We start from the raw sequence: 14,699 nt of genomic DNA, 5'->3' as shown, positions 1-14,699 counted from the left end.
TGTCTCCCCTCCACCGGGAGAATACATAGGCAGGGTGAGAGGGGTTCCCCTGTCAACCAGTGGTTGCAGGAAATAAATTTGCTTTGTGTATAGAATGCCTTAGTCCTCACCCTTACTTTTGTTTCGCCTTTATTTCTATCCCTGGTAAACAGAAGTGGGATTGCTCTGTGTATGCAAGAATATTGAAGAACTTATTTCTCCCTTTTTGCGAAAGGGGCTCCTTATGGTCTGCTTCAGTTGTCTGCTACAGACAACCTCTGACCCATGGGTCACTAATGTCCTTTGTCCCCATCTCAATTGTTAACCGCTTGCTGATCAGCCGCTGTCATTATACGGCTGCAGGTCGGCTCGTTCCCGTGGACCGTTGTAGCTATACGTCGGTCCCTTTAAGCGGGGGGTGCCGATGCTCGTGACCGGCTGTCACGATGACCGCCGGCTACGGGCGATCACGGGCACGAGAGGATTAACAGGGCCGTGTGTGTGTAAACTGTTCTGTGAGGAGAGACAGATCGTGAGTTCCTAGAAGCTGGGAACCACAATCTGTCATCTCCTATAGTGAGTCCCCTCCCCCTACAGTTAGAACACACATTAGGGAACATAGTTAACCCCTTCAACGCCCCCTAGTGTTAACCCCTTCCCCGCCAGTGACATTTACACAGCAATCAGTGCATTTTTATAGCACTAATCGCTGTACAAATGCCAATGGTCCCAAAAATATGTCAAAAGTGTCCGATAAGTCCGCCATAATGTCGCAGTCCCAATAAAAATTGCAGATTGCCACCATTACTAGTATAAAAAATTATAATAAAAATGCCATAAATCTATTCTCTATTTCGTAGACTATATAACTTTGGTGCAAACCAATCTATATACGCTTTTTGCGATTTTTATTACCAAAAATATGTAGAAGAATACATATCGGCCTAAACTAAATAAACAAATCGGGTTTTTTCTACAAAAAAATGGGGCTATTTATTACAGCAAAAAGTACAACATTTTGTAGTTTTTCGAAATTGTCGCAATTTTTTTGTTTAGAGCACAAAAAACAAAAAACGCAAAGGTGATCAAATACCACCACGTCAATTTTGTTTGTGTACAACGTTGCACGACCGAGCAATTGTCAGTTAAAGCCACGCAGTGCCGAATTCTGACAATTGACAACTGAGCAGGCAATTTTTCCAGGCTGAAGTGGTTAAAGTCAGGGCTTTTTTTTAGCGGGAACGCGAGGGAACGCAGTTCCGGCACCTACTGGACTGATTGTATGTAAAGGCAAGGGGTGCTGGGGTGTGCTGCAGGGTGTTGATGCTCACTGCTGGGGATCTATTTTTGCTGGGGGGGGTCTATTGTTGCTCGTGGGGGACCTATTGTTGCTGGGGGGGGTCTTATGTTGTTGCTGGGGGTCAGTTGTTGCTGAACGAGATCTACTGTTGGGGGAGGGGTCTATTGTTGATGGCAGCCAGAGTGTCTATTAATGCTGGCTGTGTGGAGATCTGTTGATGCTGCCGGGAGTCTATTGTTGCTGGGGGGGGGATTTTGTTGTGGGTGGTCCATTGTTGCTAGGGGGATCTATTGTTACTGACTGCAGGGGGTCTATTTTACTGTTTTTCTTGATATCATTACCAAATTCCATACAAATTACTTAGCATCACAAAATGATACTTGGTTCGATATTGTCTAAAAGGGGCAGTACTGGGAGGGCAGAGAAAAGAGATGACGTGGAAAGGGGGAGTTCCTGCACCTATTGTCTGAGAAAAAAAAGCCCTGGTTAAAGTGATACTAAGCACACACTGTTTCATTTACATTGTCCTTTCTATTTCTGTATATGGTTGATGGCACTGTAATTATTAAAAAAGAAATCTAAGTGCCTTTTTCCTAATCAGTATACAGCTGTCACATGACCCAGATCTTTCCCAGCCTGTCGTCTGCAGAGTAAAAGTAGTCCTCTGCTACTAGTCACATGTTCAAAATAAAAAAAACTGTCTTTGGAATAAAATAAATAATATCAATACACTATTTTTAATTGGCATACAAATATATAATTGAAATTAAATCTTTATTGTTTTGTAGAAATAACATGGTGTGTGTGGATTTCTGAAGCCTCCATTAATTTACATGTAATATTTCACCCCCATTGTGTTTAGCTGGTTAGTGGGCATGGAGGAGGGAGGGAGGAGGAGGTAGGGAGTGGGCATTCATTTACCACTGTGTATATGCCCACATGTGTGAATCTAGTCACATGGGCTGTTCAGATGTGATAGGGAGGGAATGCTAAGTATAGAAACTCACTGAAAACTGAGCATGGGCAGATTTGCCACCACAGCTGCAAGATCCCTAGCTGAATTAGGGACATGGACAGAAGGTGGAGATAGAGAACAGCAGGATCAACCAGTTTTTTGCAGAATACAGAAAACAAATCTTATAGTGACTAAGGCCCAGATTCACGTAGTTCCTGCGGCGGCGTCGCGTAAGCCATTTATACTACGCCGCCCCAACTTACAGGAGCAAGTGCTGTATTCCCCAAACACTTGCTCCGTAGTTTGGGGCGGCGTAGTGTAATTGGCCCGGCGTATCCCCACGTAATTCCAAGGGGGCGGCTTGTATTTAAATTAAGCGCGCCCCCGTGCCGTTCGAACTGCGCATGCGCCGGGCTTAAAATAGCCCAGTGCGCATGCTCCAGTTCTCGACGGAAAACGTCAATGACGCCGACGTGTGCGTCATTGACGTAAAGTCGTATTCAAGAACAACTTAGTAAAACGACGTACCCGACGGGAAAAGACGACGCGGACCCGACGCCATACTTAACATGTCATATACGTGGGACTGGCGTAAGGTTACCCCTCATATAGCAGGGGTAACCTTACGCTTACGCAAACGACGTTAGCGACGGTTACGCGACGCGATTTCGTTCGTGAATCGGCGTATCAGGCTCATTTTCATAAACAAATGAGACCTGAACGTAAACGCCACCTAGCGGCCGGCGGCGAATTACATTTAAGATCCGACAGTGTAAGTGACTTACACATGTCGGATCTTCAGCGTATCTATTTGAAAATGATTCTAGGAATCACTCGCATAGATACGCGGGTCAAAAAAGAGAGATACGACGGAGTTTCCTGAGATACTCCGTCGTAACTCTACTCAGAATATGGCCCTATGTGAGTATGAGCAGTATGTAATACACCATTTATTGATAGTTTTTTATGGGTTTAGTGACACTTTCACTCCTATACGGACATGCTGGACTTCTCTGGTTCAGTCAAGATCCATCTATCGATCCATTATTAGATGCAGATTCTATGCTCTTTCTGAATGAATAATTGATTTTGGTTTATTGCTATGGCCAAATCAGAGAATTGTCTATCACTGGCCTAGGGTGTTCTACCCTTATTCAAATCACATCTTCTCTATTTTTGGTGATTTGATTATGATATTTATAAACACCAGGTTGTTCATGACCTGTTGGCTCAGGAAGCTGACTCTGCAATCAAGGAAGTCCTTGATTCCCATTTTTTGGAAGATTATCACACCGAATGCAAGCCTAGGGCTGTGGAGGAGTCCTGGGCACCCTGTCTATACAGGGAACTTAGACCTTGGATGTTTCTTGTCTCCTGATCAGTATCCTAAAACTGTCTCTGTTGTGTTGAACCATCCTGCCAGATGGTCAGTCAATACGAATTCAGTCTGTCAGCACCACAGCAGTAATGTACATCAACCATCAGGAACTAAGTATCACTGCAAGCAGACAGATAGCTTGGATTTTGTTCTGGGCAGAACGTCAGCTTCTTGCCTTTTTTGTTAGACACATCCTAAACATAGACAATTGGTAGGCAGATTTTTTCAGCCATCAGTGCCTGGATGGAGGGGAGTGGTCCCTACACCTGAAGATGTTCTAGAGCAGGCGTCTCAAACTGGCGGCCCTCCAGCTGTTGCAAAACTACAAGTCCAATGAGGCATTGCAAGAATGACAGTTACCAGCATGACTCCCACAGGCAGAGGCATGATGGGACTTGTAGTTTTACAACAGCTGGAGGGCCACCAGTTTGAGACCCTTGTTCTAGAGCCTTGTTGCTAATGGGGGACAAAGATGTGGATCTCCTGACCTCCAGGTTCAACAACAAACTGGATAGGTTTTCTCTAGGTACAAGGATCCTCTAGCACAGTGGTTCTGAACCTGGGGGTCGAATGACGATTTGCCAGGGGTCACCAAATCCTGGACTGTTCCTTATGTCCGCACCGCTCTCCCAGGCTTTTCGCAACGGCCCAGCAGGGCTGTTCCTGGAGCATTGTAGCCACCCAGCTGGGCTGTTCCTGGAGCCAACGGCCGCCCACTCAGCCTCTTTGCAGACGCCCATTGAGTTCACGGCATAGTTAGAGGGCAGAGATTAGAGGTCAGATGGCTGGTCAGAGGAAAGTGAAGTGGGAGGGGCTGAAGGAGACCATATCTTCTGATTTTGACATAGGTGTCACTGGTGTGAGACACCACAAAGTTAGAGACACAGTGAGTTACACTACCTGTGATTATAGTTGCCTTTAAAAGTCCCCACTACAGTTCTCAGATCAGCAGATGGCCTTGATCAAGAGCACCTGAGTTTGATGATCAGAACTCCCCCCAGCACTGACACTGATACCACCCCCACCCCCACCAGCACTATCACTCATCGCAGCTCCCCGCCAGCACTGCCACTCATCCCCCCCCCCCCCCCCCCCACCAAGGTGTAAAAACAGAGAATACATGGAAGGGAGAGGAAAAGAGGGGGGAATAAAAAAAAGGAGAGAAAGAACAAGAAGGACGGATAGAGAGAGGGATTGGGGGGGGGGCAAGAAATTAGGAGAGAGAGATAAAAGGGAAAGAAAGGAGAACAAAATCGATATAATAAGGGCAAATTATTTGGTCACATCACCCCCTGCCTCCAACCCCCTCTGCCACCAACACCCCCTGACTTCACCCCCCTCTGCGGTGCCACAATCTCCCTCTGCCTCCAATCTCCCTCTGCCTCCAATCTGCCCCATGCCCTCTGCCTCCAATCACCCCCTGCCTCCATCGTCCCCTGCCTCCATCCCTCTCTGTGTTGCCACTAACAACCCCTGTCTCCATCCCCCACCCTCTGCGGTGCCACCATCCCCCTCTGCCCCTGCCCCCTGCCTCCAATCACCCCCTGCCACTAACACCCCCTGCCTCCACTCTCCCCCTGCCTCTATCCCCCTCTGCGTTGCCACCAACAACCCCTGTCTCCATCCCCCACCCACTGCGGTGCCACCATCCCCCTCTGCCCCTGCCCCTCTGCCTCCAATCACCCCCTGCCACTAACACCCCCTGCCTCCAATCTCCCCCTGCCTCCATTGCCCCCTGCCTCTATCCCCCTCTGCTGTGCCACTGCAGCCACCATCACCCCCTGCCTCCAATCTCATTGCGCAGTTCCAAGCCAAAACTTTACTGGCACATTCCCGCAACCACAGAGATTTACAAACAGGGGGAAAAAGTGCCCGTTTTTACGAACTGGACGGCTGGCAACACTGGTTGCCATCTAGATAAAGGAAGCTCCGTAGACGTGGTGTACAGTATGTGGATTTTGCAAAAGCATTTGACACAGTTCCCCATAAACGTTTACTGTACAAAATAAGGTCTGTCGGCATGGACCATAGCGTGAGTACATGGATTGAAAACTGGATACAAGGGTGAGTTCAGAGGGTGGTGATAAATGGGGAGTACTCGGAATGGTCAGGGGTGGGTAGTGGGGTCCCCCAGGGTTCTATGCTGGGACCAATCCTATTTAATTTGTTTATAAACGACCTAGAGGAAGGAGTAAACAGTGCAATCTCTGTATTTGTGGACGATATTAAGCTAAGCAGGGCAATAACTCCTCTGCAGCATGTAGAAACCTTGCAAAAAGATCTGAACAAATGAATGGGGCGGGCAACTACATGGCAAATGAGGTTCATCGTAGAAAAATGTAAAATAATGCATTTGGGTGGCAAAAATATGAATGCAATATATACACTGGGGGGGAGAACCTCTGGGAGAATATAGGATGGAAAATGACCTGGGGGTCCTAGTAGATGATAGGCTTAGCAATGGCATGCAATGTCCAGCTGCTGCTAACAAAGAAAACTGAATATTGGCATGCATGAAAAAGGGGATCAACTCCAGAGATAAAACAATAATTATTTCGCTCTACAAGACTCTGGTCTGGCCACGCCTAGAGTATGCTGTCCAGTTCTGGGCACCAGTCCTCAGGAAGGATGTACTTGAAATGGAGCGAGTGCAAAGAAGGGCAACAAAGCTAATAAAGGGTCTAGAAAGGGCCTGGAGGATATAAGTTATAAAGAAAGGTTACGAGCACTAAACTTATTCTCTCTGGAGAAAAGACGCTTGAGAGGGGATAAAATTTAAATTTACAAATACCATACTGGTGACCCCAAAGTAGGGATAAAACTTTTTCGCGGAAGGGAGTTTAACAAGACATGTGGCCACTCATTAAAATTAGAGAAAAGAGGTTTAACCTTAAACTACGTAGAGGGTTCTTTACTGTAAGGGTGGCAAGGATGTGGAATTCTCTTCCACAGGCGGTGGTCTCAGCGGGGGGCATCAGTGGTTTCAAGAAACTATTAGATAAGCACCTGAACGACCACAACATACAGGGATATACAATGTAATACTGACATATTCACACACATAGGTTAGACTTGGTGGACTTGTGTCTTTTTTCAACCTCACCTACTATGTAACTATGTAACCACTGCTCTATAGGGTTAAAGTGTGACGGCACCACCAACACCCAAGCCCAATTTTTCCACACCTATTATTTATATCCAAAATCTACGAAAGAGAAACCAGGCTTTAAATTAAAAAAATTGTTAATCTTGGCTTGAGGGTACTATAGTTTTGCTTCTTACATAAGGCTGGCTCACAGTGGTGCATGTGTTATTTCCATCCAAAGTCTGCCAAAGAGACACCAGAATTTATCCAAAAAATCTCTAATCTTGTTCCAAGTGCACTTAAAGCGGTTGTGCCATGGGAAAAAAATATTAAAAGCCAGCAGCTACAAATACTGCAGCTGCTGACTTTTAATATTAGGACACTTACCTGTCTTGGAGTCCAGCGCCGATCGCAGCAGAGGACGAGCGATCGCTCGTCTCTCTGCTGCTCCCCCCGCCATCCACGCTGAGGGAACCAGGAAGTGAAGCGCTGCGGCTTCACTGCCCGGTTCCCTACGGCACATGCGCGAGTCGCGCTGCGCCCGCCGATTGGCTCCCGCTGTGTGCTGGGAGCCGAGTGTTCCCAGCACACAACGGGGGGGCGACGGGATGTGACGGAATGCCCGTCTTTTGCCCGTGAATGCCGGGCCGGAAATGTGGGTGCAAATACCTGTCTTTAGACAGGTATCTGCACCCCCCTCCCCCCTGAAAGGTGTCAAATGTGACACCGGAGGGGGGGAGGGTTCCGATCAGCGGGACTCCACTTTAGGGTGGAGAACCGCTTTAATTGTGGCCTCATCATACAGACTAGCTCCCCAAGCCATTGTTTACAAAATAAAGAAAGCTTGAAGGCAAAATCTATTTAAATGTCTTTTTGTTTCTTTATATATGTTAGTTTTGCTGGAGCAGGATCTATACACGGTACAGGTGCGCCACTTTACAGGCAGACTAAGGGGACCCCCCTCCCCCAGGCACTAAAAACAATATTTTTTAAAAAAAAAATTGCATTGATACATGTCCCACTTGGCAGTACCAGGGCCCCATACTCTTTTTATGACCAATAACTTGCATTTAAGCCTTCAAAATGGGCACTTTTAATTTTTCAAGTTCAGTCCCATAGACTTTATTAGGGTTTGCAGTTCAGGTCCAAACTTTTGCGATGTTCGAGAGTTCTGGCACGAACCAAACCGGGGGGTGTTTGTCCCAATTAAATAAACAAGTGTCTAGATACACTATCAACTACCAATATAAATTGCAGTATATAGTTGGAGGGCAAATCAATCAGCTCAATACATGTTTTTATGATGTACTGCTGATATGCTATAATAAAAAAAATATTTACTCAAGATCAAATTTGAAGCCCTCATTTAGGACATCTTCTTACGGAAATATCAACGGTCAATATAGAGAAACTCTATACACAGTGGCAAGTAATTAAATAAGTCATGTAATCTCTCACTGTCTGCCATTTTGCTCTAACTGGTCTTCTCATGCCAACCAACAAGAGGCTGATTAAACTAACAGAGTTCAGGAAGCCACAAAATGTATAACACTCTTTGAGATTAAAAGTCACTAATTCTTTAATGCATTAATTCTTTCAGCTTGTTTGGTAGTTACCTGAAAAGGCAGTCGGCTGTCACTATGTTTCAGAGCCGTTTCATCCAAGCCATGTACCACTTCATTAATGTCATCCTCCACCGGCAAACGGAGAACTGACACTTCATTCATGATGCCTCTGCCGTAAAAGAGAGAGCTATTAGAGCAGAGCAGCAAAAGTGCACTAGGATATTTTAAGTGTACAATGTTGCTAATGTTAGACTGACAGCATATTCCAAAGCCTACTCTCTCCCATGACTGGAAACTAAAAAACTAAAAGAAAGAAAACTATTCATACATGTATTTTAATGAATACATAACTGGATTAAAATAAGTCACTTTTCTATATGGATGGAGTTTAACTTGCAAGTTCAGTAGATGAACCTTTAAAACCCATTTAGGCCCCTTTCACACATGCGGACCGCATGTCCGCTTTTTCATCCATCTGTTTACGGATGAAAAAGGGACATACATTGATCCCTATGAGATAGCCTCATCAGTGTCCGGATTCCTCCGATTCTGCAGACGGAGGAAAATCCTATTTTTCCATCCGTCTGCAGAGCGGATCGGGTGAACACGGACAGACGGTCCATGTTCATCCGACCCCCCCCATAGGGGAGAACGGACATCTGACAGGGCGGTCCCTGCACAGTGTGCGGGGACCGCCCTGTCATCCGCTGGCTCAGCGGGGATCAGCGGAGCAATCCCCGCTGAGCAAGCAGAGGTTCACGGGGCGGATCATCACGGATCCGTCCCGTGTGAAAGGGCCCTTAATGTATAATTTGCAGGCAAAACAAAAGTCTTACTTTTATATTAACTTACATCCTTATAGCTCTATAATTCATTTTGGTCTATATACAGTCTATATACAATTACCTGTCAGTATATACACAACTTCACAGCAAGCCTGTATTGGTGAAGTATTCAGGCTGCCATTGCAAATCTCCCTCTATGAAATCCAATGGCTACTTTTTGAGTTACTGTCCTGGAACAAGTATGCCAATTTTCATTGACTTTGATGCCTTGTGAGTTGGAGAAAGGAAGGAACATTCGATTGTTTTCTTGGTAGTTCTAGCAAACATATTGTACATACACAGATCAGCCATGACATTATGACTAATGACAAGTAAAGGGAATAACATTGAATATATCATTACAATGGCATCTGAAAGTGGAAGAGATACTTTAGACAGCAAGTGAACATGTTGTCCCTGAAATATGGTGAATATAATCAGCACTAAGGTATGGGGTGAGGGCTGCCGCCTCCCTGTAGTACCTCAATGAAGAGGCCTGTGTGATATGCTAAATGTAAATGGTTAAATGGCTCTGCCTGTTCTTGAACAGTAAGGGGGCGGGGTAAGATGAGTGTAAAATCCCAAAAACAGATGTATCTATGTCGGGTATACTATAGTAGGGTCAGTTCAAATGTGGTATGAACTCCCTATGTTACTGGCCGTCAGGGATATATATTCCCTATGATGAGGAGTACCCTGATACTGGCAGATGGTGATTCAGAAAGTACCTATACCATGGCCACCAACCTCAGTGGGGTCCCAGGTAGGTTAGATGAAGTAGAGTGGAATGTCTCTGTGAAGTTAAGTTGTACAGATATGCAGGATTGTCAGGATCCTGTGCAATCAAGTGAGTGACTTAAATGTGTTATGAAAAAACCCTGTGCTCTGATGTGTTACTTTTAGTACTGTGTTGGAATCCTATAGGTTCAGGTGAGTATGGTGAAACCTCCTGTGTTCTGTTATACCCCACGTGGGTATTGAATGTAAATGTGAATAAACATACTTTGATCGCAAGTGGAAAATATATATATGCAGAAAATAAACAGATAAATATTTAGGAAGTCCAGATACCAATTAGTGTAAAGATGTGACAAATATGTAAATAACCATACAGCAATCCTGCGTGGGCATTAATAGAAGGTTGGTGAAAAAACCCAATGCTCTTCAATGGTTCTGATACTTGACAAAAAAGAACTGGTGAACTGTGTCAGCAATAATCACAGAAACATGTGCAGTCAATGCTTAATTGGCTAGTACCAAAAATAGAAAAAATAAACAGGATAGGGGTGAGGTGAAGTGGTAAAGTGCAATATTTCAGTGCCGTTCTTCAAAGTCCTGTTAAAGGGTGACTGTTGTGCTCCCCTTGCGGGTCTGCACTCACCAGATGTAGCTTCCCCGGATGGGGTGAAAGGCAGTTGGTGATGGGATGATGGAGCCTTTCTTCTCAGGGATGGAAAGTTTCCTTATTTAAGTTCCAGCCGGTTTCAATCCTCCGTGCAGGTCCTGATCACCTTTGAAAAAGTCACATGACGAAATGCGTCAGTTGACCAGCACGCACGCACGCCTACGTCCCAGCCGGAGGATTGAAACCGGCTGGAACTTAAATAAGGAAACTTTCCATCCCTGAGAAGAAAGGCTCCATCATCCCATCACCAATTGCCTTTCACCCCACCCGGGGTAGCTACATCTGGTGAGTGGGGACCCAAAAGGGGAGCACAACAGTCACACTTTAACAGGACTTTAAAGAACGGCACTGAATAATTGCACTTTACCACTTCACCTCACCCCTATCCTGTTTATTTTTTCTATTTTTGGTACTAGCCAATTAAGCATTGACTGCACATGTTTCTGTGATTATTGCTGACACAGTTCACCAGTTCTTTTTTGTCAAGTATCAGAACCATTGAAGAGCATTGTTTTTTTTTTCACCAACCTTCTATTAATGCCCACGCAGGATTGCTGTATGGTTATTTACATATTTGTCACATTTTTACACTAATTGGTATCTGGACTTCCTTAGCGTTGAGCAGAATACGCCATATTCGATTTCGCGATATATAACGAATATATAGCCGAATATTCGAGAAATATTCGCTAAATTCGAATATTCGTGATATTTTATCGAAATGAAATTTTTGCGAAATTTCGCTATTGCGAATGCGAAAATAATTGCGAAATTTCGACAACAGCGGAAGGAGCACTCTGATTGGCTCAGAATATTCGTGATATTGTATCAAAATTTCGCAAAATGCGAAGCGATATTGATGGCGAAATTTCGTAAGGAGCACTCTGATTGGCTCAGAATATTCGTGATATTTTACAATACAAAATAATTGCGAAATTTCGACAAATGCGGAAGGAGCACTCTGATTGGCTCAGAATATTTGTGATATTTTACAATACAAAATAATTGCGAATATTCGGCAAATGCGGAAGGAGCACTCTGATTGGCTCAGAATATTCGTGATATTTTACAATACAAAATAATTGCGAATATTCGACAAATGCGGAAGGAGCACTCTGATTGGCTCAGAATATTCGTGATATTTTACAATACAAAATAATTGCGAATATTCGGCAAATGCGAAAGGAGCACTCTGATTGGCTCAGAATATTCGTGATATTTTACAATAGAAAATAAAAAGTGTTTTGCATTGGTGGTGATTCTTTACTCTATCCATCTGTCACAGCCGTTTGTCAATCAAACACCTTGAAGATTGAACACGTTCATGCTGCATGCTTTGGACTTTTTTTCACTTCACATATCAAAGACATTTTTATGAAAGATTATTTTTCTATTATTGGGACTATATTTCTTTATATATTTGTTTCACTGTGTATTTCACAAGTTATTTGCGCTTGCTTATTTTATAATTTGCCCACATGTCTTGTCACTAGACATATTTTTTAATCCATAAAGATTTTATTGAAAGCAAACCGGTATGGACAATTATACAAATATAACCGTAATATCAACAGATAATGCAAGTCCTCACAAGAGGATATACAACAAAATGTATACATGAGGGAAGAAAAGCATGAATTAAGCATGGAAGACAGGTATTATAAAGCAGATACATACACCGTGTAAGTCATCTTAACCTTACATGTCTCACAAGGGGGATGCGTAGTCAGACGCTCCAGAAGCAGTATATGCACTGGTTATTACGTAAGATGCCCCTTATGTCCTTCTAGAGCTAACCGTCTACCTAGATCCCCTGACTACTTTTACAAAGTCCCAAATTCACCCTTTGGATCCTCTTTGTACAAGTGGGATGGGTGAGGGGTCGACCCGGGATACCCCGTCCACCTCCAACACCCAGCCCCGATATACCTGTTATAGAGAAGAGAAAGAGAGATGAGGAGAGAAGAGTGGAAAAGAAAAGAAAGAAGAAAGATAGAGAGAAAGAGAGGGAGAGAAAGAGAAAGAGAGGGAGAGAGAGAGAAGAAGAAAAAAAAAAAAAAAAAAAAAAGGGATGGGGGAGGGGGGGGGGGGGGGGAGAAGGGGGGGTATTCAACACAGGGGAGAAGGGGGAGGGTAGAGGAGGTAAGTGGGAAGGCCCCTTACCCCCGCCGTCCACATCACAGTAAAAAGCGGCATATAGTAATAGTGTCATAAACCAGACTTCATTCAGCTATTTCCTTCAGGATCTTATTTAGCCTGTATGCTGTATAAGGGCTTGGTACTCTGCTGAGTTCCGAAATTCAAACCACTCGTTCCAGACAGAAGTGAAGCTAGAGATTCTATCATATGCAGTACTTATCAGCTCCTCCATCGCTGCAATACGGTCGATGCGTGCCATCCATTCTTTGACAGTGGGAGGCTCTGTGGCTCTCCAGTGAACAGGAACACATAGTCTGGCCGCATTAATCATATGAATCGCTACAGAGTTGCGATACCGTTGTTTGGCAATTTTCGAAAGATGAAGAAGATACTGTGCTGATGAAAACTCCAGGGGGAGCGTAGAGACCGTTGTCGTCACATCATGCACCGTTTGCCAATACGGCTGGATCAGAGGACATTCCCACCAAATGTGAAGGAAGGTGCCCAGGGCCTTTCCACACCTCCAGCACCTATCCGGTACGGAGGGGGAAAACTTGTGCACTACATCTGGTGTCCTATACCACCGCGTCCTAATCTTGTATCCACTTTCTTGAATGTTCACACACAATGAGCCTTTAAAGATACACCAATTGATCTTCTCCCAATCTTTCATCCCAACTGTTCTACCCAGCCGGGTTTCCCAGGAGGTTTGTTCCGCCTGCATAGCCACAAAGGGTGCCCTATACATAGATGCGTATAGCATCGAAATCACATGCCTCTGAGGCGACTTACTAGAGCAAAGTGACTCGAGTACCGTGGGGGATTTCGTAAAACTGTCCCTGATCTTTGGATCATCCAAAAAGTGTCTCAGCTGGAAATACGCAAACAAAGGAAATTTCTTTGTCCGGGACATTTTCTCAAGTTCTTTCAAAGACAGGAACCTATCCCCTGAAAAGAAATGTTTGGCCAGCATATCCACATGTGGCCATTCAGCCATCAGGTAGCTATCATCTCGTCCCGGGATAAAGTCCGGGTTACCCCTAAGAGGGGTCATTCTACAGTCAGTCTTTGATACCTCATATTTATCACAAGCCTTCGTAAATGCCGATAAGGTTGCTCCAACTGTTGGATGAGACAAGACGTCAGACGTCCAATGCCTCTTAGAGATCCAAGGCATTTTCTCGAGTTGGGCTCCCGCGACCCGATTCTCCAGCCGTACCCAGTCTTTGCAACGCGTGTGTATTCGCCAGTCTACTATACGTGTTAGGTGTGTAGCCCAGTAGTACCTTTGCAGATCAGGGAGACCGATACCTCCCTCCATTTTGGGCAACACCAGTTTCGCCCAGCTAATTCTGGGAGCTTTGGATCCCCATAGGAACTTCCTGCATATTCTCTTGTAGGTTGTAAAGAAGAGAGGTGGGAGCGCAATCGGGATCGCCTGCCGTTTATAGAGCATACGGGGAAGTACCGTCATTTTCAAGATGGCAGCTCGCCCGAACCAGGAGATTATGGGAGAGTCCCATTGTAGTATATCTTGTTGTATGGCCTTCAGTTCAGGCATAAAGTTCTTTTCATACAGATCCGAGAGCTTACCTGGGAGCCGAATGCCCAGATAGGTGATATCATCAGATTTCCAGCGGAAAGGGAAGTTCTCCTGGCAGCGTAGAACTAGCGATGGAGGTAAAGAGACATTTAGAGCAAACGACTTGGAATAGTTGATTTTTAGGTGCGAGATGTATCGGAACTGTTCAAACACTTCTAGTAAGTTAGGTAAGGATATCAGGGGGGAGGAAAGGAAAAGCAAGATGTCATCGGCAAAAGCCGCCAGCTTGTATTCTTTTTGGAGAATTTTAACTACTGTTATATCAGGATGGGCCCGAATACAGCGCAGTAGGGGTTCCAGTGTGAGGATATACAGTATAGGAGAGAGGGGGCAACCCTGTCTAGTGCCGTAGACATATTTTTTATTCTTGTAGAGCGACTCCATTTTCTGTCTTGTATTAATTTATGTTGTATAACATTTTTGAGTTGCTGCTGTATTCTCCCCTTTTTTTAAGGTATGCGCAATT

General features: G+C 44.8%; 1 protein-coding gene across 2 annotated transcripts in view; it reads right to left on the bottom strand.

Moving 5' to 3' along the window:
* Positions 1–14,699, bottom strand: part of LOC120929548 (protein LBH-like) — a 51,253-nt gene that overhangs the window by 29,610 nt on the left and 6,944 nt on the right. Inside the window, exons 2-3 of one of the 2 annotated variants that reach the window (XM_040341126.1) lie at positions 9,169–9,314; positions 8,314–8,431 (exon numbers count right to left, since the gene is read on the bottom strand). In XM_040341126.1, the coding sequence (XP_040197060.1) occupies positions 8,314–8,424 (111 nt within the window). In that variant the 5' untranslated portion in view covers positions 8,425–8,431; positions 9,169–9,314. The remainder of the gene's footprint in view (positions 1–8,313; positions 8,432–9,168; positions 9,315–14,699) is intronic. The other variant, XM_040341125.1, reaches the window with a different exon arrangement.

Source organism: Rana temporaria, chromosome 2 (assembly GCF_905171775.1).
Source record: "Rana temporaria chromosome 2, aRanTem1.1, whole genome shotgun sequence".
In the NCBI taxonomy this organism is placed as follows: domain Eukaryota; kingdom Metazoa; phylum Chordata; class Amphibia; order Anura; family Ranidae; genus Rana; species Rana temporaria.
The sequence above is the reverse complement of the archived record's forward strand: the minus strand, read 5'-3'. Positions and strand labels throughout refer to the sequence as shown.